The following is a 27,589-nucleotide window of genomic DNA, read 5'->3' as shown; positions in this document are numbered from 1 at the left end:
TGATCCTAAATCCTATTTAATACAGTACTCTGCAACAAATGAGGAGCTTAAATACAAGGCAGCTTCAGACGACAAAAATAAGTAACGGTTTTCTCTTGATTGCTATGCTGCAGGAGGAGTTGTGTGTCAACATCTGAGTATTTGCACTACTGAACTGATCCGGACTGATAACTGGACAGGAATTACACTTGTAATTTAGCAGTAGAATAAGAAAACAGTTCTAAATTGCAGGCTGTAGCTGCTGGAAGGATGTTCTTAGAGTTTTTTTTTCATGTGTAGTGCATAAATCCATGGCCAACTTATTGGTTTAGATGTCAACTGCAAATTGTTTCAGTAAATGCTTTGGTGCCTAGTGGTGTGTCAGGTAAGTTGTTTGTTGTCCATGCTTAGCCAAGTGACTGTGATACCTTAGGGTGTGAAAACTTGTGGTAGAGCTGTGACCCTTCCCCCCTCCTTCCATATAGATGAACGTTTTAAGCAGGTGGAGACGTGGGAAAAACATTGCATTTCATGTTTATGTGGTGGCCTGTTCACATCGTAATCTGTTTGCAGCGGATACTTTGTTAGGTGCTGTGGGAATAGACGAAGACGGCACCTCATCTTGCGGCGGGGCTGCGTGGGTTGCATGCAGCAGGCTACGGCTACGGACAGGCAGGGTCCCCGTGAGCCTGCTGGCTTTCGGGTCTGCTGCGTGCTGGGCAGAGTTTTTTGGAGGGGGCTGGTACCGTGCAGCGGTTCCGTTAGCTCGAGGCAGCTGGCGAAGGCAGGCCCTCGGCTAGGCACGGCAAGAGAGGTGCAGCATCCTCCAGTTGAACGGCGATTTCCACTCATTCCAGGACAAGTCGGGGTGTGAGGGGGACCGTTACCAGCAAAGCCCCACGATGCATCCCCACCTCTACCCCTGCAGGGACGGACACCCTGTTGCTTGCAGAGGAGCGTCCAACACATCCAACGCTTCACTGCCCAGCGCGCACATGCGTGTGCACTGGTGCGCGCACGCGTGCACCTCTGCGTGTACACGGCGGCATGCGTGCGGGTGCACGGAGGAGGGTGGGGGGTGGGCTGTGTCCTCGGCTGACCCCGTACGCAGCAGCCCTCAGGGAGAGGCAAGACCCCGGGGTCGCCGGCCGGCCGGGTGTCGCCCCCGTCCGCATGGTGCGGCGAGTCCGTGCCGCCTCTTGCGGGCGGCCGCTGCGGCGCCCGCACAGGAGACCCTTTGTTTGGGCAGGGCCGGCGCGAGCGCGGGAGGAGGCGGGACGACGACGACGACACCCCCCCGCAGCCGCCCCATTGGCCGGGCGCGTCCCGCGGCTCCGCGCGCCCGCCAGCCCGCCCGCCATCCCTCTCTCCATCCCGCGGCGGGGGCGCGCGGCGCGGGGCCGCGGGAGGCTCGCGCCGCCTGGAGGAGGAGGAGGGCGCCGCTGCGGCAGGAAGCAAGATGGCCGCCCGGTGGGCGCCGCTGTGAGGAATGCGGGGCTGCAGGGGGGCGGCGGCGGGGCCTCTCCCCTCGGCCGTCTCCGGCGTCGCCGTGTGTCCGGGTGGCGGCGGAGGGGCCGCGTAGAGCCTCCGTCAGCCCCTCTAAAGTGCCGCATGTAAAGCATTCTAGGTATTTTATAAGAAATATTGCAGTTTGATCATAAAATCGGAGGTGTCTGCCTTTGTGACCACAACTTATTCTGCAATTTGATGTTTTTTTAGGTTCTAACTGAAAACAAAAGACCTCAGAGGAGGAAGCAAAGAGTTTTAAAGGTAACCGATGATTGCTTTAATATTTATCCCCTCCCATTTTAAGTAGCGTTTTCTTGTCATATAGGTTAGGAAACCAAAGGGTTAATTTCTGGGAAGCGGCGCTTTCCAGCTCTTCAGGAGATTAGCTAATTTTAAAAGCACAGAACATGTTCTTTTTTTTCTTCCTTTTTCTCTCCAGCATGTTGTATACATATTTGAGTCTTTCTGCACGAGTCTGCAGACCAAAAAGTTAGCTTTCCATTGCATTGAAGATTCACTTTAATTTTCTCTATTCCTAGTTTCATACTTCCAAAGGTAACAGTTGAATGTTGGTGGGATTTTTAGCATACAGATTTTATGGCATCTGAAATTTAATGCAAGAAGTCAATGTTATAATGCAAAACGAATTAACAAAACTGGAATTCTTACGCACACGTTACTGTAGTTTTGATTTCCTTTTTTCTTTAAACTTTAGAGCACCTCAAGTGAAACTGAAAATTTTGTAAACTTACAACAGCCTTTGGTTTCACGTGGTAACACGTTTCTTCAGGACCTTTAAAATGGCTATCTTTCATGATAACAAAAGATTCGTTTTCAAATGGAAACGTTTTCGTTTTTATAACAAAATACTGACTCACTACGCTCATTGTTAATGTTGGTTGTTTTTTTTTTTCCAAAAAGTAACAGCACATTGATATTGCATCTTTCAGTTAGTCTTTAGAATATTTTTAATAGAAATAAGTCATTAATTCTGGGGGTTCAGACTAATGTGTTGGAGGATGGATGGTGCAAGTAAGATGGATAGTACATGTAAGATGAAGCTAAGGAAAAAGAGGAAAAAAAATGTTAAACTTTGGAGACCTTTTCTCTTAAACCAGCTAAATGTAACATGAGATAGTTTAGTATCGTTTCAGTATGCTAAAATTTCCGAAGTTATTGAACATAGCGGATTTCCTAATTGTTGAGTGCCTATAGTGTAATTTTATTTTAAAACATCCCAATTTCTTATCACTGTCTTAATGTCTTATTGCTGTCTTCAGTATTACACGTTACAGAAAGTTGCTTAAAGAAGTTATGATTTTGTAAGGCAAAGCAAAAATAAAAGTTAAGATTAAGTAAGGAGCAAATATCCTTATTTGACTTGCAAGTATGTCCAATCTTAAGGGTGTCTTGTCTTTTCATGTGGGAGTAGTGGTACAAACCGCCTTCCTGTATGCTAACAGTAATTACGATTGTACAACGCTAGCAAGTGGGTTTTTTTTCTTTCATTAAATAAGTCAATTAAAAAATTAGCATTTTTCATGAAGTCTTAATTACTCATTTTAATTACTGCTGCTCTTGTAACATAGCGCATGGGTGTAGTTAAAACTTTAGCATTTTGTTCATGCTATGTTTTGTGCGGTTAAGTTGATAGTGGCATGCAAAATAACGGCTGTTGTAAATGAGTCGTTCAGCCTTGTAATGTGTAATTGGTATGACACCTCTCAAAGTGTGAAAAATCTTTTGTTGTTATAGTTTTTTTGGTGCTAGGCTGATAACGTATTGGGCGTCTGTCTACAGTACGGCTTCATAGTGGGTCTTCGGATTTTCTCTTTGAGTTCATATTACCTCTGTTTCTGGTTTGATGGTAGAGCAGGTTGCTATGTAATATGATGCTGTCATTCCTCTCCTTTCCAAAAAGCCTTCAGAAGAATTTTTTCCCTTGGCTCTTAAATGGAAAGGCTCATCTGTTTTTGTGTGTGCGTAGAATCGTATGTTAGTCATTGGACTTGTGTTTGTTTATGGTTTGACTTTTCCTTTGCTGAATTGATTCTGCAGTGTTTTCTCTTTGGTTTTAGGTACTGTTCTTTGTATATTTGTCTTTGTTTTGTGGTGCTGAAGTGTATTTTGTAAGAGTTTATTCACTTGCATGCACTGAGTGAGGCATGGTACCCCTGAAGACAGCATCTCATTAAAAGTCTAGGTTGGGGTTGGTGGGGTTTTCCTTTGTTTTTTGGAAGGGAGGAGGGAGCTTGGTCATCTTAAGTTTCATATGTCTGTCAGCTGTAGTGAACTTAGGAAAAGCTATGTAATTTGCAGACTTACTTACAAGAGCATTTTTAGGAGTACAACGTTCCATGACACTCTCTAACCTGGCTTCTGTGATTGCTGGAACTGCCATCTGCAGTGGTACTGTTGTATCTATTGAAGTATAACTTCAGTCTTCAATTTAATGATCAGTAGTGATTGAGGGTGTCTGACTAGCGATGCACGCAAAATTTTAACAGAATACTCCTTTTTTTTGTTTTCTTTGTTTTGCTTGAAATAGTATTGTAAACTTTCTTAGAGGAAGATTTGTAGTACTCTTCCAGGAATACATGGAGTTTTATAGATGTGCATTTATTCACTTGAAGGGATAGTGCTCTTTCTAATTGTGCTTCTTAGGGCCAACATATTTCCGAATTCTTCTGTCCAGGGTGAAAATAACCAATGCTTTCCTATTGAAAACAGGTTGAACAGATACAAACATTTAAGACTAAAACTGATACACACAATTATACTGTACTTTTCATTTACTGTTTGTCATTTTCCACACTTGTGTTTTAGTGTTCCTTTCTGGTTGTTGTAGAAGGAGTCACTTAGGAAATTATTCTGTGCCATAAATACTGGATTAGGTTCTCCATGTTTATTTTGAAAGAACATCTGAAATATTAATCACTTCTAGCGAGCAAATGCTCATTGAAGAAAGTCTGTGTGAGTTCATAGCAATGGATACTAAGGAAGGAATATACTCATGGTTTTTTTAAATGTTTGTATTGTGTTTTCCCCAGTTAAGCGGACAATTCTTTAATTTTATTCCTGATGATGGGACGTCTATATAGAAGGGTTTCATTCTTAAAAACTCCTTCACCTGCACTTCAAAAGACATATTATACACCCTGCTTCACTTACTATTGTTTTCCTTTTAGCCACTTAGCAGTGTTCTCACTCAGTTTGGGCAGTGCAATGCACCTCCCCTTAACAGTGGGGAAATGTTTGCAGTCAAGTACAAGTTTATTAGCACAGGGCTCAGAAGAATGGGACAGTTGACTGTGGCATTATATTGTCAGGTGGATCTACGGTTATCAAGTCTAGACAGCAGTGGCACCAGTAAGGAAACTTCCCACACATTAGGATACAACTGATGAAGAACTACAGTCCTTGGTCTTTCTACTAGCTCTGCGGAGCCAAGGCTGCTGTTTGGATGGCTGCAGATGTTTGCTGCATTGATGGAGATGTAAAAAAACCAAAACAAAACAAAAAAACAAGCCGGGGGGGAAGGGAAGAGACTGTGGAAGAAACCCAGAATAATATATGCAGTGCTAAGTGAGTATTATAACTGCATGCACGTTCTTTGTTCTCTGACTGATTCTGTTTGCGTGTTTATGCATAAACACTATAACGGTAATCGTGTGCGCCAGAAAAGTGCGAACGATGCCTGCTAAACTCTGTAAAATCTGTTCACTTTAAGCCAAGCCAAAAGCCAGAGATGACTCAGTATCTAGAACTTTTGGTTTGTTTATAAACATCATATTAGGAACCAGTAAAAGTTTCATTTCCATCAAAGCTACAAATATGTATATAGTTGAACACTCTTAATTTTTCTCCTCCACACATACAAAGCATAGTCTTTCTTCTTAAATCAACTTTAAAATACAAAGCTGGTTTGGTGGACCTGCTGTTGCCCTTTTTACGATGCAGTTTGTTTTGCTGCTTAAAGAAATTAAAAATACACTTTTTTGTCAAGCTCATACGTGTTAACAAGAGCTAAGGAAAGTAACTGCTAATGTTCATGATGCTTTGAGCGAACATGGATTGAACTGAATTTGAACATTTATTCTAAATTATGGTGTATGTTTCTAGTGCAAAATATCTGCCAGAATATCTAGCCAGAAGAAATGAAATTTTATTGCTTTTTCCCCCCCCTTTAAAGTAAGATATGAGCCAGTCAATGGATGGAATTGCACTGCAGTGGAATTTTACAGAGGACGAAGACGGAATAGTATAATACAAGTTGGAAAGGATGTTGTCAAAAAAACCCCCAACTTATCTTATTCTTTTTTTTAAGGGACGTTATCACCTTGGAACGTATTCCTTCAGTAAATACCAATTAAAATTGCTTTGAGTACTGGTTGAAAGTGTCTGTCTATTTCTTATATGCCTTTTTTGCTCCCTTTTTTGATAGGGAGAGCTTACTTCTGGTATGTGAGTGGCCTACACAAATTAGTTAATTTAAAAAAAAACAGCAAAGTTACTTATTTATCTTAGTTTAAAAAAATCTGGGTATAATTTTTTTGAAAGAAGTGTTCCTCTAATATTGACCTTTTTCAAGCTGGTTGTGTGTCTGTCTAAATGGGATTAAATTTGTTTTTGCCCTTGGTGGGCTCATGCACCTCACTGGATGTGTGCAGGCATGATGGTTGTAATTTATTAGCATGCTTCCACGTGAATGCACTCATCTGAACATATGAAGCGCTGTTATGTTTGTACAGTACTGCTAAGACTACTCATGTATGTAGACATTTTTTGAATGGAGTCCTAACAAAGAAGGCCTTTGTAAATGGTCTGTAAATTATTAACCTTACTCTAGTAATTTTCTAATCATTAATTTTTCCAGCTAGTTTCTGGGAGAGTTGAGGCCTCACCCTTGTGGATGTTTTCCTGTGGCGCAGAGGGAGCTGGATAGGATGTAGAGATGCTCTCCTTCCCTTGCTCCCCTGTTCCCACAGAGCTCGCTTATGTCAGTGCTGCTCCCTCTCTCATCCACCTCCTTCTCAGTTCCCAGCAGTACTATCGTGCTACTCTCTGCCCCTACAACCCAACTCCCAAAAATGTCGTCGTCCTTGGAGAAGAGGACAGGGAGGAGTAGGGTCTTACATTTTAACTTGTTTGTTGCTGTGGCAGAGCAGTTGTGAGGATGGCGCCACTCCTCAGGGAATGGTGGAGTCAGAGGCACAAGGAGGCTGGGAAGTGTTGAATAAGGCCAGGCTGAACCTAGTGATTACAGTGGTTTTGGAGGGTTCTCCACTATTTATTTGTAAATCTTGGCTGTCACTGTGCGTTTTAGTGCAGTGCTGGGTCTTCCACTTCAGTGGATTTAGAGGTGGAGCTTCTTCGAAGGGTAGAAAATGTGTTTGAATGAAAATGTCATAAAATAATTGGTAAAAGTAACACAGTTTGTGGGGAGGAAAGAAAATCTACATGTGTAGATGAAGGTCAGATGTGTAGGTTGTTTACGTGTTCTTAATGAAGTTACAGCTTCACAAAATAAGCACTGGTTTCCTATTCCAGGGGTGTAGTTTTGCTGATGTTGTTTCTATTTACTACTGAATTGTGAGCTTTATTGAATAATTGAACTTGCCGTCTGTAATTTAGACATGGAAATAATTGAGATGGCCTTACAAATTGCAGAAATCTGTTGTCAGTGTTTGCTGTTTGTCCATACGTTTATAGATAGTAATATCTGGAAAATGCTTGGAAAATGGGCATGACTTGTTTAGAATCTGATACCATATTGTGAACCAAGTTTCTTTATTGCTTTTAGTAACTGATGTGGGAGAAAACCAATGAGAACCATGAAACTTACGTGAGTGGCACCAGATTTTCACTTCTGTGGTTTTTTTTCTTTCTGCAATTTTATACTAAGATTTTTTATATTTAGTGTTACTGAGTATGAGAAAGTTAATTTAGCAGATTCTACTGCAGCAGACTTTCCCACTGACACTAGTAGGAGCCTTGTCTATGTAGAGACGAAATGATTTGTTATTAAAATAAATCTGTAATTATAGGTTTTCATTTGGGAGTAAGAAGAATCCATCCATTCTTACAAAGGTATTTTCTTTTTAAATGTAAAATACCTGAAACTTAACGAATATCAAGAAAACAGGAATGACATACAAGGAACTAACAATAATCCCTTTTCATTAACTCATGTAAAATTAGTATATAGAATATATTTGGCTGTCCTTATTGGCCTAACAGCTTTAATATTAAGCCTTCTGGAATATTAGGATTTTTTCAAAGCTGACTTTATTTTAAGTGGTTTGTGTCTTGACAGTTGACTGAATTCCTCTCTGTGTTTTGTTGGTGTTATCTATATTGTATTATAATTTAATTGATGCTCTGTAGTAAAATTCGGCTCTGTATTTAATGTTCATAAATTAAGGTTTTGCTGGACTTGTGAATAAGAGGAAAAATTTCTGTATATTTCAAAATGATAAAGTATTTACTTTTGTGGTAATGATTACTGTCTGAATTCTGCCGTGCAAACATGACTGTTGCAGGCTGCTCCAGAACAACGTTGCTGTTACTGCAGTACATGAGTGAAAGTCTGTACTCCTGTAAAGAGAAGTGGAAGTGATTTATGGTATAAATTCCATTTTGAGCTTTATTTAAAACCGTAGGTGTGCTAGCTCTGATGGATGCAGAAGACAAATATAATTTGCCTTTTTTAAAGTGTTTTTGCCTCATGAGAACTAGCAAAACATAGATGCAAAATCCTGAATAGTGCTGCAGCTGTGTAGCTTAGTGGTTTAAGTGATCAGCACAACTATTTTTTTCTTCTGTCTGAATTACCTTTAGCTGTTCCTCCAACATACCTGTCACCAACTTTAGCAATAGAAAAGAGTATTAGTTATTCCTTTTAGCCTGGACCCCATCAGCTTTAAAACCAGGCTAGACTACACCCACCATACAGGTGTTCGAACTTGGAGAAGACTTGTATGTGACTTGTTGCGATGTGTATTTGGGACTTGTGCTGATATTTTTTTTGGGGGGGGGGGGGGGGAAGATATGTGTGTGTGAGGGCTGATAAGCATTATTAACTTAGTGTTTTGTGTCCTTAGCAGATCTGGTCTGAAAGCAGCTACCAGCATGTAGCAACTTGTAAATAATATAATTGGTTGTACAGTAGATGGTTAGGCACTTAAACCGGTCCCTAAATTAAGGAGCTGAATATCTTCCTGGTTAGATTATAGGATCCGAAAAATTACGTTACCTTAGAAGTTCAGATCTTCACTGAACTGAAACAGAAAGAAAATTACTAACTTGTATCCATTTGTTTTGGCATACAGAACGCTGGGCAAGATCATTGTGATCACTTGTTCTTGTCCTGAGAGGTTGTAAGACTGTATCAGTTTGCTTGGATTAAGCATCATGTTTTAAAAATACCTCACAGAACTTGAACTGGAAAATTCCAATGGATGAAAAGTGCATCAAAACACCTAACAAGATGCTTAAAAGGTTCTTTACTCTTTCTCTGTCCCACTGCACCATAGTTCCAGTCCAGACTTCTCTGGCCTTAACTTAAAGTCATTGAGTCTTGTCATACTTTTGTCTGCTAGAACAAGGAGCCTTCTGTTATCAGCTTTCTTTTCCACATAGACTTAGCCACAGTTTGTGGCTTTTCAGTTTGCTTTGGTAAATTGCAGAGAGTGAGCAGAGAGTGAACTTAAGCCTTTCACTTCAAGATGTTTCAATCCTTTGTCACTCTCATGGTCCTCCAAGCCCTCTCCAGCATATCAATGTCTTGCTTGAATTGGGTACACCAAAACTGGATGCTTTATTCCACTAGCAGGTGCAGAAGTGCCAAGTTCAGGATAGAAAGTAAGTGGTCTTTTCCTAATTATATTGTTGTTTATGCACCCAAGAATCTCGCTAACCCTTTTGGCCATTAAGTTGTAATAAGTGTTTCTATAGTTACTGTGCAGTTGATTATTGACCACGTTAATGTTCTGCTTAAGGTCATTGCTTTCTATGATAGAAACCTGCATTTTGTAAACATTGTCCCATGTCTTTATTGCTAGATGCACAACTTCACCTTTAGCTGTATTGAAATGTGTGTCTGCAGCTGGCTTGCCAGTTAATTTAGGAAGCATCATGTCTGACCTTTTCGTTACTTGCTATTTTTCTATCAGTACTAATTTCACTGTTTTTTCAGGTCATTGCTAAAAATGTTATATATAGCTGTGATCTGTTCCCTGAAGACCCTGTCACAAATGCCGTGATGATCCTCTATTTCAGTTGAGGGCCAGGCAGTACTCTCTTAATGCTATGGTGATGGTTTCATAAATGAGTAGACCACAAGAGACATTAGCTAGGGTGGATAAATTCAAAGACTGAATTTCTTTCATCTCTGCATTTGAGTTAGAGCACATTAAGGGAAGGTTGTAATAGGGAAATACATATTGCTGCTGATTGTATCATTTGTCTTTTGTGGCTTAATTGAGTGCTATATTTTCCAGAGCAGCCAGTGTCTCTTTGAGTGCTCAGTTTCAATGTTGCAGACAATGATTAATTCAAAACACCAGTAAAAAACAAACCAAACCCAAAAACCAAGCCAAACAAAAACCACCAAGCAAGATGCTTGTTTATGTTTCCTTCTGTGGCAGAAAAAATATTGTAATATTTTTTTCTTTCTTAACACATCTACTTCTTGTGTGCCTGGGTAGGAGAGTGGGGTGTCCTTCACTCTGCATTTTTTTTCTTGCTCGTGTTTGTAGCTTTCACAGCCTAGTCCTAAAGGTTGATGGAAACAATCATCTGAGTTTGTATCTGAGAGAACCTATTTCCAATGAGTAATCCAATAAATACACTTCTGGGGGTCACCATCTGAAGCCTTTAGAGCCAGAATTAGTTTCCTGTAGTTTTTGATTTTGTTAGTAGCTGCATTCTTTAGGGTCTGATACTGTAGCTGTTCTTTGTAAGTGGTCTCACCTGAAGTTGTTGTGCAACGTGGGCAGGAGGACTGTGGTAGTGGTGTAGGAGAGAAAATGAAGAGAACAAAGATGTAAAGGCTTTAAGGCCATAATGGAGTAATTCCTCATGGAAAGACAAGATAAGGAACTTTCCTGGTGGGAAGGCTGCCTGGTGTTTTAAGAACATAGTAAAGAGGATATAAATGTAGATAAAAGGGAGGTGAAACTGAGGAGAGAGCTAAGCTGTAGCTTGGAGAATGTTCATTGTTATTGTGGCTACAGATATGGAAAAAAAAAATACACCATCAACTAAAGCAGACCTTCCTGCTGTCGTAAGATCCAGTGTGAAATGGTACCTGTTGTGATACTCCAGTTGGTGGCTTTGGGTATATTTGATACTCAGGGAGAGGGGAGTTGGGAGCGAGGGGGATCCTGCTGGGAAACCCTGGGCATCCTGAGCAATCTCTGCCACCTGTCTGAGGTTGGGTCGCTTTCTCCAGATATGCAGAACCTTTTTCTCCCTGAGTTTCTTTGTAAACCAGCCTCTCTGCTAAAACTTGGCTACATAACTTTGCCAAGAGTAGAGGCTATTTGCTTTGATTGCAATAGCTTCTAAAAATACAGTATTATTACCTGTCCTGCCCCTCAGTGCCATCTGTGAACATTGTTCTCTTGAGGAATGAAACGTCTTGTATCTGTGGGCTGTTACATTAATAAAGGACCCCAATCTGCTTCTCTGCACAAAGACCCATAGAAAATGTGCCTTTCCTGAGCTGCTGTAGAAGTGCAGCCTAACCTGGCTGTTAGGCAAGTGTGGTGGTAACAGCTGTATGCCCCTGGTGAGGTTCATGGGAATATGCCCCAGCTTGCAGCTTTGCCCCTACTCAGCTGTTCTCTCGCTGCTGGTAACCTGCTCAGGCTGCAGCCTTGGGCAGCAACTTACAGCACGTTGCTGTTGTCTGTGTTACGGTAGTCAAACATGAAGTGGTGTGGTTGTAAACAGAATTTTATCCTTAAATGTATTACTGTATCTGCATTTATTTTGGAATGCGAAAAACCTTGGCTGTCCATACTTTCCTCAACATCCTGCCTTTCATTCATCTCTGTTCTAACCAGTGGGCAGCTTTCTGCATAGCACTTAGCATAAGCAACTGTTTCTCCATGCCTGTGCTCTTTGTCTCCCTATCCTCTGTCCTGTTCGTATCTTATCACTGTATGTTGGTCCTGTACGGTGCAAGTCCTGGATTCCCCTGAACTCCTGCATATCCTGGGGAGCAGACGCTAGGGAGTAGGAGTGAATTTCACAGGAGTAAATTGCTGCTGGTGCTTTCTTATCTCTTGGTGAAGCGGTGACATCTGACAGTTGGAACATGAATAAAACACCCTGTTTGGACGTTAGATGAAGGATCTTTGGGTTCTTTTTCCCAACAGTTTTTCTGAAAGAAAACTTCTGTTGTGGTATTTGAGCTTCAAGGAGCTGCCAGCTCCGTGCCAACCTGGAAAGGCATGTGGGGCTGGCTACGTGGCTGCAGACACTGCAGCAGGATTCAAATGTGTACCCATTGCACTGCAGTGGAAGAGATGCAAAGTGCAAGCGCTCGTCACCCACTCATCCTTTTATGCTGATGAATGTTGTGACCTTGGGAGAAGCGCCTTTTGGGTCATGTTGGTTATCGGCACAAATCAGGAGGTTCAAGTATCTTTTGATCTGTTGGGTACTGTATTCTCGTGGGGACCTGGGCAGAATCCTATAGGGCAGGCTGGTTAGGTGGACTTGGCATTGGTTATGGTGTAACTTGTCATGACTTGCTCGTGGAGCCATTTTATCCATGGTTAATCTGGGCATCATCTGTTATTTCTGGTTTATGGGAGTAATTGTTTCTGGTTGTGTCCTTTAGCACAATATATGTAGTGTTACCACCTACAGAGGTTTGAAGCGAGGAATAAACGTATGGCCTGCTCTCTGTTGTACCGAAGATATGGAAATATATCTAGGGTAGCTTTAGCACTGGATTTTGATTGTGAATTGGTGAACTCTGCATTACCTCAGAGACATCTTGTGTTAAAATACAAGTTGAGCATTAACATCTGACCCTTTTCAGAATGGTTAAATGATCTGCTGTAACTGGCATTTCATGTGTTCTGGAAGCATTAGCTCAGAGTGACTTGTGTGCTTGTGTATATATGGGTACATGTATACAAGAGGTAATGTCTGGTTGAAGTTTAAGTAATACAGCAATGGCTACAGCAGACTGTACTCTATGGTTCCTGTCCTATAGCAGTGACTACTGCGGAGTCTAAGCTTGAGCGTGATTTGTTAGTGTTTTATGTCTCCAGATAGTGTAGTGCTCTCCTTAATAAGGAAGAGAGGAAATTACTTTTATTGATCCAGTTTATTCTTCAGCTTTTCATTACACTTCTGTAAAAGATTTAGAAATCAATCAGATCAGGCTTTGGTGCTTAACTTCCATGAGTTTTAAGACTGTTGCTTGTAGTTGTGGTATCCTTGTCTGCAGTTTTCACTATACTTTTTTTGGAGTCCTGATTCAGGACTTGAAGGTAGATTGCTCCTAGGTTATTCAGCTGCAAAAGGTTTTTTCTGAGCTATTACTTTTGGTCTGCCAGACTTACACTGAGGAGAAGGATCAAATGAGCTCTACCCCTGCCTAGCATGCCTCCATTTCTTTTTATGTTGGGAAACAATTTCACATGTTAAACAGAAAAGGCCACTGCAAAGTCCAGTAAGAGAGAAGAGGGAAAGGTATTTTTTAGGATTCATTGCAGTTCAGTAACAGAAGAGAAAAACAACATAGGGCTCAAAAGGAAGAGAGTTTGATTTAAAAATCCGATTTTATGATAGTATTATTTGTGTGGAAAAATAAAATATGAACCAAATCATGCCAATGATATGATTCATCTGGTTCTTTTTTCTTCCTCATTGCATGTAGGCAGTTTCCAGTAATGTTAGTGGAAATTATGATGTATGAGGAATAATTTTATTTTAAAAGTAATCCCACTTTACTGCTGGGATCACTGGGGTCTTATGGGGACACAGTACTGCACCTGTGCACTACTAGCAGAATAGGGCGTATCCTGAGCATTTTTTGAGCGTAGCAGTGCTTTTTGGCCAGATGAAAGTATTTTATTGAGGAACAACATAGTTGAGAGACGTGTGATGACATTTTTGCACTTTGAGTGCTGTCAGTGGGCTCTGTGTCAGATCTTCTCACCTCTGTTGATCATGGCCATCCTCCTTCCCCCCACCTCATTGCTCTCAATTAACCAGACTTAGATTTTTTTTTTAATGTAGTGAGTCTAAAAATGAAGGGAATACGAAAATGTGTTGTTATGTAGAAAACATACAAACGTACAAATGCTGGGGAAGTAGTTTAATCTATTTGCTTCTATCTCCTCAGCCTCCTAATTGTCTAATTAAATAATTTAATAACATTTTCTCATGGCTGGGACAACTCCTGGACTGGCAAAGATCTTAGATATACTTTTGCTGAAGAAAAAACAAGCAATTTCATATCCTAGTTTTCTCTGAAGTTAAGTGAAAGTGTGCAAAAGCTGAATTGCATTTAGGTAGAATTGTGGATGTTTTGTTTTCCACGGTGGATCCTTAAATTATTTTCTGGTATGGTTACAGAGGCCTGTGTAATGAGTTTACCTCTGCTAACAATAGAGCTGCTTAATCGCTTTTGTGGATCCCTTAGAAATTGCGCGGTGATCCCCTGGGTCTGTGGATCATTTGATTGAAAATCACCAGGATCCAGAGGAGTTCAGGCTCACAGACCATTAGTCAGCATCTGTGTGTAATGCAAAAGCATTAAATAAGGTATCTTTCTTAATGGAATTTCCATGGGTTTGACTTAGCTGCATAGGTGCTGGACATGTTTTTACATAGCATTTCTGTGATAATTTATGATGCCTCTCATAATACCTAGGGCATGCTATTGATTCCCAGTTTTGTTTTTTATCAATCGGGGATCAGTTGTGAGGTGAGCACTGGGCTCCAGCTGGAGCTGGGTCCATATGCCTTGTTTTGCCTGGGGGTTTCCGGCAGTTTTGTCTTGATGGCTATGATTAACCATAAATCTATTTTGCATTTGTTCTTCTGAGTTATTTTCTCAGAGAATTCCGTGCACTTTAGTTGGTATGACCACAAAACCACGTCTGATTTAACTGAATGTTTTACATTAAACTGGGTGCTATTTTCTGGGAACTGCTAAGATGTACTATGCCAGCAGATGGTTAATTAACCAGTTGTATCGCTTATATCTGATTTGAAAAGCAGTACTGGTTTTCTTGTTGAGTAGGGCTTAAGGCTATGGATTATTTAAATAACTCTTAGATGTTACAGTAAGATTAAGTACCAGCACTGTCTAGTGTGACTTAAAATTATTTTTTAAAAAGAAAATGTAATATGAATAGATACAAAATTTGATTAATATAATAAAAATTTATTTCTGCCTTTATTGGTCTTTCTGCCTGAGTTCCTGTCTTATTTTTTTAAAAACTTAAATTGCATAACTCCTCACTTCATATCCATAATACTACCTTAAGGCCCATATACATATTCGTTCCAGGACACAGTATTTTATCTTGATTTTGACATTGCTTCAACCACATGCATTGTATGATATCAGGGAAGATGAAGAATATATTTAACCAAATATTAAGATTTAGAGTTTAGGAAAATACTATTAAGAATAACTTACGTGAGAGACTGTTCCAAAATCTGAAAGTTACCATGTAAATACAGAAGCTAAACACGGTGTTTAGAGGGTAACTTTCAGGTGAGCTGATGTTAGTTGGCTTACTGTCCAGTTCAGCTTAGGTTTTGTCATTTTATTAAAGACTTGAAACTAAGCCTGAAAACCAGCCATTCTTGCTAGAGTGTCCAGCCAAGCGCTGTATCAGTTTATTGGGCTAGCCAAATTGGTATAATTATGCCAAATTACTACTAAATTTTCTGTCGTACAAGCCTTCAGACTTCAGTCCTGCTTTGAACTCGAGAGACTTTCATCTGCTTATGCAAATTCATCAAAAATTGAATCCTTAGATCTGATTCTAAATGCTAACATCTTTTATATGTTCACTGATTTCTTTAGTCTCCCACCACCACTACATGCATACACTTTCTTCCTCTGCCCCCCCAACAGTGGGGAAATATAGCTATAAATATGGATAGGGTCTTTAGGCTTCAGGGTATTTTATGGTTGCCTGTGGGCTTTTTTTCAATGTCTCTGCCTGTGCTTAATTAGGATATTCCTCATATCTGTCAAAGTAGGGTTTAATTGCTTTAAATCTTATGCTTCTTATTTTTAATGTTTTTGAAAAGCTGTTACAACAATTTTTTATTATTATTTTATAGGCAAATTTAGAAAACAAACCAGTAAATGGCCGCAGACCAGAACTCATGGAATGCAGTATATGTGGTCATGGTGAAAAATACAGGGTGAAAACAAACCAAACAGTACCCATTGAAAATGTGCAGTCTAAGGAGAAAGAAAGAATGACAGGCTTAGAAGCAGAGAAGTGGGCACATAACGAGAAGCCATCTTTTGGTGTCCATGTCAACGGAGATATCCATGGAACTGTGACAGGCAACGAACACTTGAAAAATGCTGAAGACGGTGAAAGAGCGGTCTCTCCCAGTCAGTTAGCTGAGCCAAAAAAATCATTTGCACAGACCATCAAAAATGGCATAAAAAGCCTACATTATTCACCACCGGAAGCAGTTGCTTCGCTGAAAAAAGCACCCGTAGAGGAACGGACACATTTGACAAGCAACTCCCATATGCAATGGATGAAGGGTACCAATCTGAATAACATAGTAAACACACTGACGACTGGCGTTGGCTGCGTTCACCCGGAAACACAAGGAAATGTTTTAATGAAAGAGGAAAACTGCACTTGCAGCATCTTTGAGGATTCTGATAAGTCAGTTGTGCAGAGGGTTTCCATTTCAGATCTGCAAGAAAGTTTGTGTTGTCCTCCGCTACCTGAAGAGGAAGTGCATATAGGAAAGGATGGCTTTAAAGTATCTAACGCAGAGACACAGCATGAGGATTCTTTACTCCAGCCGACTTTCTTGTCCCTGATTAAAAACAGAAATTTAACTGTAGAGCAGGTTGTAGCTATTGAAGCTTTAACACAGTTATCCGAAGCCCCTTTAGAAACAGCTTCACCAGCTAAAACTGAAAGTACTGAACGTACAGAAGAAACAACTTCCAACTTGTTCGATAGTTACAAAAGAGATATCTCATCCTCCTTCACATCTTCTGCATTAAAAGAAATCAAAGACACTCACTTACAGAATGAGCAGCAGCTCTTGGCTCACTGCGCTCACTCACAGAAGCAGCTCCCTAATAAGGCAGTGGTATACAATGGCCAAAGCTCAGTTTCTGAATTGCGTGATAAACCTACCAATCTGGCTGGTGAGATGTATAAATTACAGTTATCCTCAAGAGATACCAAAACTTTATCTGACTTAACATCTAATGCAAAATCATTTTCATGCTATACTACGAAGAAAAATTACCCCCATGACCCAGTCACCCTTGCACGGTATTGCAACGCTTCACGTAATGTCCAGCAAGCAAGTAACAACTTGGAAACTCTTGGCCAGTTGGAGCAAAAGCCAGCCTGTAATGATTTGAACTTGGAAGCTACTTCTTTGATTAAAGGAGGAGGAATTCACAGCCAGGATGAAGAGGATGTTGCTACACAACTAACCCAACTTGCAGCACTAATTGAATCAAACCAGACCAATCGAGGGAAGAAGAATGACATAAAGGCATCACTGCTTAATCTAATATCACACGAGAGACAGCCAAAGTATAACCAAGATGTGTTGCAGAAGAAAGAATCTGTATTTTTTAGGCATAATTATAGTTCCTTACTGTTAAAGCAAAAACAACCAACAAATAAAAAAGGAAATGCTGTACCATGGAAACCAAGACACAAAAAGAAGCCTCAAGAAGCACGCTATCAACAAAATAATCAAAACCAGCTAGAGCTGTTGTCATGCCAGCATAGTGAGTTACAGGACATTTGGATATCATCAAAACTGCACAAGCTTGGGCAAGCCATGCCACAGGACTCCAGAATAGCTTCATCTGAAAAAAAATCTCCAAGAACCAAAGTACAGAGAGCGCTGAATCAAAATACTTCAGTGTCACAAGAAAAAACTAGATTGTTTCTCCCGCAAACGCAGATAAAATTCCATAGATGTTTACCTGAGGTACCACAAGAGAAAAAAAAAGACAGGTTGTTTGGCTGTGAAGTGGTGAATGAGCAAATTAAAACCACAGGCTCCAGTGACCCACTAGGCATTGATCCACTGAAAAATGAAGTTGTTGCACGTAACCAATATAGCGACCTGTCCTCCCGTAACCCTCCGGCTGTTTCACAGTTGAAAACAGCATCCTTATTGAACAGAACAAGTGAAAACCTACAGATGTTTACAGAAAAATGTAATTCTCAGGTACAGCAAACAGCGAATGTCAGTCAGACGCATCCTTTGCCTCAAACTTTTAATCAGCCTAACCTGAGAGCTAACGAAATGCATAGTGGAGACAAAACCTATATTCAGCAGGGTGCTGTCGAACAACAAGTAGATCTGAAGTCACAGGTGCTGCCTGTTCCCTGCAGTGGGGCCCAGGTACCAGCTTCTGTTGAAGCTCTCAGGAATATGGAGTGTGCAGGTGAAGTGACCGTTCTGACATCAACCAGTTTGGGTACTGACCACCCACAGAGCACAGGCGACTCAGGGTGTTCTCCAGCAAAAAACACACTCAGCAGTTTCCTTGAATCACCTATGAAGTTTCTTGATACCCCTACAAAAAATTTAATAGATACACCTACAAAAAAAGGACAATCTGAACTGCCAACTTGTGACTGTGTTGGTAAGTCTTTTTGCTGACCTGTACCTTTCAGGTGGAGGTGTGTTCATATTGCTTCCTTTAATGAGGAAGTGAGGAATGAATGAATTTGGTGAGGAAATGTACTTGACACTTACTTAGCTGTTGCAAAAGGATCAGTGTTTTGCTGTTAGGAAATAGGAGGAAATTATTTTTTCCCCTTTCTGTAACTTTTGCCTGGCGTTCGTTGGGCCTGCAAAGCACAGCAGAATTGTGTGGTTTTGGTATTGCAACTGACAGGTTTAAATTCTCCACTTAAATTTAAACCAAGGAGGAAAAGGAGTTTGTTTTGTCGTTGCTGACTTAGCTCTATGTGCATTTATCTGCAGTGTATCAGATTCTGATTTTTATGGTCTAGAACTAGTTTTTTCCTGAGGTGGGCACGGCGAAAACTTCCTATGTATTGTCACTGTTGCCTAAACGCTGTTAGATAAGGCGCAGGGCATAGTTGTGGGCCATCTTGTTACTGTCACTGTTAGTCGTGATGGCTGATGTCAGTTGGCCTTGAAGAGTCCATGTCAAAGGCTACTAGATGACTCTCCTCACCGAGAGGGAGAGGTAAGGTGGTGTTCAGGTGAGAAAGCCACATACGTAATAATTTGTATTGCAGGATGAGATGTTGGACTGAACTCGGTATTGAGGGTTTTGCAAATACAGCTTGATTGGTATTAGATGTGCCATGTTTTCAGACTGAGTGCACAGATGGAAAAACAAGTCAGACTTAACAAAAAATCATACACAGGCGGATTGTTTCATCTTTGCTTTAATGTTCTGAAGTGACAGAGTGCTAGTTAAGAAGTGTGGATTGTGTTTTCTGTTCTGTAATATATGCCTATCAGTGTCCCGTCCTGTCTCCCCCCCCCCCCCCCCCAGATTCTCCTTTGTCTAAAAGAAATTAATGATGCTTTCCTACCAACAAGGATATTGGGAAGCTTACTTGGTCAATACATGCCAGCTCCTGTACTGAAAATTTGTAAAGAATGAAAAATATTACTGTAATTAGCATCCCTGTATAACAAAGTAAAAGTACTTGCAGATTAATAGGAGGAAAGAAGTAGAAAACAATTTTGATGCCTCTGAGGAGAAAAATCTGTCATACTCTTTATTCATTACATTTCAGGAACAAATTTTCTGTATTGTAATTTAATTCGGAAGATGTTTCTGTAAACCATTTCTAAGCTTACTTGTAATGGTGTAAATTTTCTATGTGCCAACTTAGTTTTCTCAATCTGCTTACAGAGCAAATTATAGAGAAGGATGAAGGCCCATATTACACACACCTCGGGACAGGACCAAGTGTTGCTGCTGTGAGAGAAATAATGGAGAACAGGTGAGAAAAATATGAGCATTTAATGTTCACAGTATTTTTGACTGTCTAAACAGGAAAGGAGGGTTATGAGAAATCAGGTGCTATGTTTATCTTAGTTTTTCAAAACTTTTTGCAGTACTCGTCTGTAAAATGTTTTCCTGTTCAGATGTGCGTGAGGTGAGCACTAGCATTTCAGTTCCAAACACACGTGTCTTTTCTGAGCTCTTGCATCTTGTTGAATTTCAAGTGCAGTGTGCTCTTAGGTGCCATTGAAGTAAATGGGAATGACAGATCAACAGCTGGGAGAATTAGGTTTCCTACTGTCCTACATGCAAAGAAGCTGTAGCAAACTGGACAGAAAGGTCACGTTAGTGAAGAAGTGCACCAGGACTTACATGCAGATAGCATTTTTTTCCCCAAATAATGTTTCGTTAGTGGCAGAAGCTTTTTATCAGTAGAGGGGTGTCAAAAATCACTCTTGCAAATGGGATTTAAAATTTAAGTGTTTTGACATGATAAAATTTTTTGTTTTCTTCTGTTCTCAGTAAAGTAGAAATAAATATGCTGTTCTTGTTTTATTGAAAATGTTTTGTGTTTTAGTGGTCTACAGCAGTTTTACTCATGAACTTTTTTTAATGCAGGTATGGAGCAAAAGGAAGCGCTGTAAGGATAGAGGTAGTAGTTTATACAGGAAAGGAAGGAAAAAGCTCTCAGGGGTGTCCAATTGCCAAGTGGGTAAGTTTTTATATTACAGCAGTAAAATTATTTTGTGTGGCTTTTAAATATCAAATCATGTGTAGTCCTTGAGCTTAAATATAATTTGATCTTTTAACGAAGATCTGGTTCTTCATTTAATTGATCTGTAAGTCTGCCTGAATGATGAAGCGAAGGAAAACAATTATTTTTATTTATTTATTTTTTAGGATGTGGTGCTATATGTTATGCTGTGGTTTGAATGAGTGTGAGAGAGAGGTGCTTAACAGAGCTAGCAGAGATGACCAAATCAAGGGGAAGAAGACCCTGACAGTGTCTGAAAGTTGGACTGTCTAGTGAAATATGGTATTGGGAAGTGTGAAAGAGAGAAAAGAAGGGATGGTTGCTTGGGAGAGCTGGAAGACTATCCAGCGTCGTTTTCTAAAACCGTTCTCAGTTGTGGGAACACCTGAAGAAAAGAGAGTGTGGTGGATGAGGAAGTTCAGTCTCATATGCCATGGAGAGTTCATTACTGTTTTTGAGGAACTGAACTCAGTATTTGGAAATGTAAATGTTTCGGTGATAGTTTTCACCAAAGTCTTGTCTCACATTGCTTTATAGGAGCCAGGAAATGAGGTAACAGACACAAGCTCCAGGAGAGAGCTTGGAAAGAATTGATTGTCCTTAATCTTTGCTGAAACCACCAAGGGAGGTAAAAAGTAGACTGGAAATCTTGTAAACTGAGTTTTGGAAAATAATAAAAGACCTTGGTTGTTTAAAGAACAAAATTTTATTGCCTTCTTTAGGAATTTCAGATTTGATTGAAAAAACAATGAAGATAACTGTACAATTGTTGTAATTACATGACAAAAATAAGGTTATGTGTTGTATGTGAATGGTATCGCATGCTAAACATTTACTGCTTATGTTTGCAACAGTCAATGTGTTTTTCATACTCAATACATAAACTATTTCTCAGAAAGAAATCCCATATGTGCATGTTGCTTCACATAATATTTAATAATACATCAGCATCCAAGAAAAAAAGATGGTAAAACTAATTTCATAAACAACTGACCCAAAAAGAATGGAATGATTGTTTTCAGTGTTTCATCTAAATAAAACACTGGGTTTTAAGAAAGGACAGGAGTTAAAAATCTTACCTTAGAAGTAGTTGTGAGCAGTTGAAAAGAAGGTGGCATTTAAAACTCTTAACCTTGATTTTTCCGTTGCCAGTATCAACATACTCTCTTCTATGTAAAACAGAAATGATAGATTTCATTGTATATCTGCATGGCTGCAGGTGTCCAACGTGTGTTTATAATATGACAGTCAAAGCACTTGGATGCATACAGAAAGGCTGTTTTAAGGTATGGGGACCTGCTCTCCAGTTAGATTTTCATATTTTTATATGTAAAGTGTTTATGAGAGTAAGCTTTAATGTTCATTTAACTTAAGTTCCAATCTTGTTTTATGCAGCAGTGACTTTTTTTTTGTGTGTGCGAGTTCAGACCTGCAGAGGATGAATGCTTTTCCAAGTCTGCTGACTGTTACTGTGTGACTGTTCACTACGAGAGGGAAGGAAATCACTGAAATCTCCTCTGTAGAACTGTTCCATCCTGTATAAAATCCACATTTTGGGGTTGGTATTTTTAACGTGTTGCATTAACTTCTCATTGGCAATCTAATTTTAATCCTTATAATGGAGCATATTTGGGTTTTGGCTATGACCAAAGAAACGTAATTGTGAAATTCGTTTGAAAGCATATGGAAAAAGTTTGCTGTGCTCTCTGATAATTGCAGTCACAAGGTCCTGTCAGCTGCACAGAGACTTTCACTTACTTACAGTGTATGTTGGGACAGACTTGCTTCTGCTTTGCAGCTGGACAAGCTATTGCCCTTTGGGCTCCTGAGAGACTGGATGGTTGAGAGCACCATGGTGGAGCTCTGCTGAAGCAAATATGATAAGAAAAATTTTTCTGTTCATCATATTGAACTATTTTTCCCAATTAATTTTCCCTATTATTTTCACTAGGTTTTTGTCTTATTGGTTCATTAGAAATATTTTAAGATTAGAGGAGGCTTTCTAAAATACCTGTCTCCATACATTCTTCCATTAGTGTCTGCATTTCATAACACCAATTCCCTCAGAAATTGTTTTTGCTGAAGTGGCTCCAAACATGTGCCTGGTGTGTTAAACTTCTACTGAGACAGACCCCTTTCCCCAAAAGAAGCTGATGTCTTCTTCCTGATTTCAGGTTACCGTAAACTTGCAGAATGTTTTATATTTCAGTTGTCTTTTGAGGAGAAATTACAGTAGAGACAGATGGGTTTTTTTATGTATTATATTTTAGGCTGATACTTTGTCCCTCTGGATGTGGACAAGAATGCTCCTATTAGCTGAACGTGAATATCAGCAAATACTTCCTAGGGTTTGAAACCTTACAACAGTTGTATGAGTAAGCATTCGGCTGGCACCCACATGAACTAAACTGTGCAGTGAAGATGAGCTTGCTGTTGTTTCCAGTACATATGGTGGCAAGCAGACTGCCTGACCTCTCTTTTTTTTGGTGTCAGAAATTGTATCAGCTCATTTTTATATTAAAGTGCAATTAATAGACTTTTGCCAGAGATTTCAGATTTGTGGATATTTGTGTAGGTGATAACTGTGATGAGAAAATAACTTACTGTTCTGTGACGTATGCTTGTGTAACTGTACTCTTTCTTTTCTGTTTGGAGTTCTTTTGCTTTTTTGCATTGTCCAAGTTCATCGTACTTCTTCATAATAAGTTAAAGGGGGGGAAAAAAGGCTTTTGAAGTACTGAAATTACTGACCTGTCATTCTTAGTAGCCTGTTCATATAATAAAAAAGATTAATGTTTACTGTGCATCCCCTACAGCTAGCCAGTAAGTGACTTGACTCATATAGGTCCCATTGTTTTATCAATGCTTTAGCTAATAGCAGATGTGTTGTGGGGTGGTTTTTTTCCCCCTGTTCTCAGTATGTCTGATGGAAATTACAATTGCCTCAGTTCATGTGAAATGGTTTATGAATTTTAGTTGTGCATGATTGACTGTAGGCATCATCCTGCTGCACTGAAGGCAAAGGTACATGTCACTGACCTCAGAGGAGGTCAGCTTCAGGTTCTAGTGTTCTCTGGGTTAAACCCATTTCCTACGGGTTCCTCTTGGTTTCAGTGGACATTGGCTTGAATCAACTAAGCTATCATGGCTATCTGTTGTCTTTATTCAGAGTTGCAATGTAATTTTTAAGGCTCCAGCTCTGAATAAATACAAGAGATAAGAAGCGATAAAAACAGCCAGGTCAGGGCCAGGGCTTTCTTGCCAATATCCTGTCTCCAGCAGTGACCGTTAGCAGAGAGGTGTAAGAGCAGGGCAGCTGCTTCCCAGAAGACTCGCTTGGTTTCCAGTAATTCATAGCTCAATGGTTCCCTGAGCTGGAGGCTATGTCTTTGTGTTCGGTTGCCTTTCATAAATGTGGTCATCTTCATTTCTCCTTTTCCTTCCTGTTCTCTTATGCTAGGACTTAAAATCTTGTCATAATGATTTCAGCCTTGTGCTCTATTCCCAGTAATTCCTAGCAGTTGTTTTTCCTTTTTCTCCATTGCAGACCAATGATTTGGCATTTTCGTAGAACTTTCTAGCATTATGCCAGATCCTCATTCCTGCATGGTAATGGCCAACTCATAGTCCATCTCTATCTAAAAATAGAATTGTTTTCACCATGTGCATTAAATACGCACATCTACAGTGAATTTTATCTGCCATATTACTATCTGCTTAGCAGTGTGAACGCCTTCGTTTGTTTGCAGATTGTGCTTGTCTTCACTACTATGAATTGGTTAGTGTCATCAACAAATGCTGTCATCCTCTTATTTACCCTTAACGAACATGCTGAAGAGCACAAGCTCGAACATAGTTCTGCAGAGCTCCCACTGGAGACATACCAGCCTTTTGTTTCATGTCTTTTCACCAATTATTGATTTGTCCCAAGACACATCAGGGTTTTTTTTAAAGCGTTTATACTGAATGGCTTTTGGAAATCTAGGAAGGCCTGCAGTATGACTGAACTGTGACTTCACTTCAGAAAAGTTTATTTGACTTCTCCCTGTGCATCACACTTTCCTGTGTGATCACTGCTTTGCCCCACACAGATACCAGGCTAATGTGATCACTGAATCAACATTTCTCCTAGGGTGTTTTCACAAAGTGGTATCCTCTCGGTAATCTTCAGGCCCTCTGGTACTAATGTATTATAAATCAAGACAATGTACATCACATTTAATACTTCAGTTGTTTTACCCTTAAGTTACTTTGGTGGATATCATCTGAACTTGGCAAAATGCTGCTGTTTGAGGGGGATGGTTGTTTCGTTTTGGTTTTTTGTTGCTGTTGTCCCATAACCACTTTTGTCAGAGCTTTAACTTCAGAAAAAAATCCTTGGCTGTCACCTGTGAACGTTTCTGACGTAGGAATCTTCCCAAACTTCTTGTTTGCGAACACAGCAGCAGTGGGTTTTGCTTCTTGAGCCTGACCTTCTCTGAGCGCCTCTTTTTTTAAACACTTAGGTGAACTGTTGACCCTTTGGATTCTGTTAGCCTGATAGTGGCCCTGATTTGCGTTGCAAATACACTATTATGGGGCTTTTGTGCCTTTTCCAAGTAGTTTCTTAAAGTTCTGTTTCTGTACTATTTGTCTTTCTTTGGTTTTATATTTTTAACTTTATTATCTTTTCTGTAGTGTTGGTTGTATATCAGGACAATAAATAAAGAGTTAAAAATAGGGGTGGATTTAAAATGGATTTAAAAAATTACAAATACTTCTAAAATACAGTTAAAATTGAAATGACAGTCCTGTACAGACCGTCATTATTAGCCACTGAAATTAATAAATTTTTAAAGTAATGCTTAGATAACCCACTGTTACAAACAAGATTTTTTTATAGATCATTGAACTGATAGGAATTTGTAGCTAAATGCCAGAAACTACAATTTGTTGAGTGCTGAATGAGCCTTGGTAACAGTAGATTCTTCTGCAGATGCAGAGAAGGTGATTTTTTGGGTTTGCTAGTTTAGCTTGAGTTGAGAGAGTGATTGAAATTAGGAACTGAAAAAAGCTAGAAAACAGAAGTTACTCCAGCTTCTAGGCCCTCTATGTGTGTTATTGTTAAGAGATGTGGAATTTGTTAAAGCAAATGAACTGACAGATGAGCAAGGTACTGTGCCCTGCAGCGGATGGCCATTACTCATCAGTGGAGCTGTCAGAGGCTTTGTCAGGAAGTTGGGCACCTGTAAGCGGACTCTCCCGATGCTTATTTTCTGTGTCCCGCTGGGCAGGAGGTCTGGTGCGGCACTGCTAGCTACGGGGTACTGAAGCTGAGGTGCCGTCTGGAACATGATAGACTGGGGAATTTTCGAAATATATTTGAAAAGGGCTTTAAAGTAAATTCTCGTGGACTTACTGTCCGCTGGCCACAGGTTTAAGTAGAAAGTGCAGCTCCATTCTGCTTTAAACAGCTTACTGTACTTCAAGCTGTTATTTCATTTATTAAACTGTCTTTATGATTAAAAGATCTTCTCTATAGAAGTCTGGAAGGAAATCAATTTGTGGTTGGTGGGGGTTTTGTTTGCCTTCTCAGGCAACATTGTATTAGAGCATCACTTTTGTGCTGTAATGTTGTAATACATTAAGTTAGTTTGTGTAGCAGGTACTGTAGCTGTGCAGGCACTATTTTCCCGGTTTGCTAGGAGGCATGTGGGCTAAATACAGAGTTAGGGGAGTTTATTTTGGATGAAAATGTTTGTAATGTTATCCAGAGTAAAGCCATTCTTTAAGTGCTGCAATGCTTTGAGATTCAAAATTACTAGAAAATTTTATACTGTTTCTGAAGTCAATGTTTTAATGTTGTTTATTATGAAGAACTACTAAAATATTTTAATAGTAAACATGAAAGAAAAAAGCTATGTTAAGGTAAACAAAATTGAGTGTTATAAAAGAGCAAGCATGTAAGTTGCTATTATTGCTAATGTAATTAAAACAAATGGGATATCTGAACAAACAGAGCACAGCTTCTTAGTCATCCATATCATGCAAAGTGCGGTTTGCCATTGCCTGCAGTGTAGCAGAGGGGGAAGTTTGAGGGAGTAAGGAGGGTGGGAGGGCACTGGCAGCTGAGACTTGAGTTTTGTCCTTATTTCTGCAGTATTGGTTGCACAATTCTAGAACAATCATTTAATGAATAAATACTTCAGTTTGCTCATTTGTAAATGGTACAATACTGCTTCCAGTAGCAACTTGAAAAAAGTGTCTGCAGATAATTGCGGATATTGCGCTTCAGTGATATTCCTGTGAAAAGAGCTAAGTAACATCATAGTGCTGTAACTCTTTTGATGTGGTCGGCTAGTACTTGAGAAAGAATTCAGGGAAGTGGAACTTATTGCTGTTTTGATATCTCTTAGACATGCAGAGCCTAAAAGAATATAACATTTTACGGTAAGAAGAGAGTTTAATGTTTAATGTGCGTGAAGGGGTGAATTAGGAAAAAGAAGGGCAGACTGACTTCTGTGGCAAACAAGAACATTCCTCCTGCTGCCTGTCACACAGCATCATGGGCTAGAACAGCAGCAGCCTTTAACAGCACTGTGCTCTTGCTTTGCGCTAGTGTAGGTTATTATGGAATTGTAGCTTAGCAGAGAATCTCATCCTGTGTAGAGAGGACTCCACGCATGGACTTTGTGCAGAGGCAAAAATCTGCAGGTTAGAAAACTCAGATCCAAACTGTTCTAAATGAGTCGCCTATTTCAGGAAATTACAGTGAGCAGCTAAGCTATATTCTCACTTTAAAATCAACTACTGATACCCTGCAAAGGAGGCATTTTGCTGAAGAAATTCAGAATGGGCTGGAGGGAGTATTGCAGTGGAACCACATGGAGATGAAATAAACCTAAAAAGGACCTTTTTGTTAGTTCCATTATTTTTTTTTCATCCAGTGATTTATAGCCGCATATTTAACTCGCAATTAAAATTCTGTACTATTTGCTAGTGGTGTCTGGTTTATATCATGTTAAAGTTAACACAACTATTATGGTGATCCTAAATTGGAAAGTAATTTCTCATCCATGTGGTAATTCAGCATCTGGCATGCTGAGCTTCTGCAGTCTGACTCTTAGCTACTTACATAAGTCATGTACGTGCTA

The 27,589-nt window shown here is 39.8% G+C and overlaps 1 protein-coding gene across 5 annotated transcripts in view; it reads left to right on the top strand.

Annotated features, from left to right (window-relative positions):
• The window catches only part of TET1 (tet methylcytosine dioxygenase 1), an 87,097-nt gene that overhangs the window by 22,899 nt on the left and 36,609 nt on the right, over positions 1–27,589 (top strand). For 4 of the 5 annotated variants that reach the window (XR_010375075.1, XM_064464683.1, XM_064464682.1 and 1 more), the window contains 4 exons: positions 1,699–1,749; positions 15,820–18,355; positions 19,610–19,700; positions 20,321–20,414. Coding sequence is in view for 4 of the 5 variants with exons in the window: in XM_064464683.1 (XP_064320753.1) it covers positions 1,699–1,749; positions 15,820–18,355; positions 19,610–19,700; positions 20,321–20,414 (2,772 nt within the window). In the remaining variant the exon portion in view is untranslated. The remainder of the gene's footprint in view (positions 1–1,698; positions 1,750–15,819; positions 18,356–19,609; positions 19,701–20,320; positions 20,415–27,589) is intronic. The other variant, XM_064464684.1, reaches the window with a different exon arrangement.

Source organism: Phalacrocorax carbo, chromosome 13 (assembly GCF_963921805.1).
Source record: "Phalacrocorax carbo chromosome 13, bPhaCar2.1, whole genome shotgun sequence".
NCBI lineage: Eukaryota > Metazoa > Chordata > Aves > Suliformes > Phalacrocoracidae > Phalacrocorax > Phalacrocorax carbo.
The sequence above is the reverse complement of the archived record's forward strand: the minus strand, read 5'-3'. Positions and strand labels throughout refer to the sequence as shown.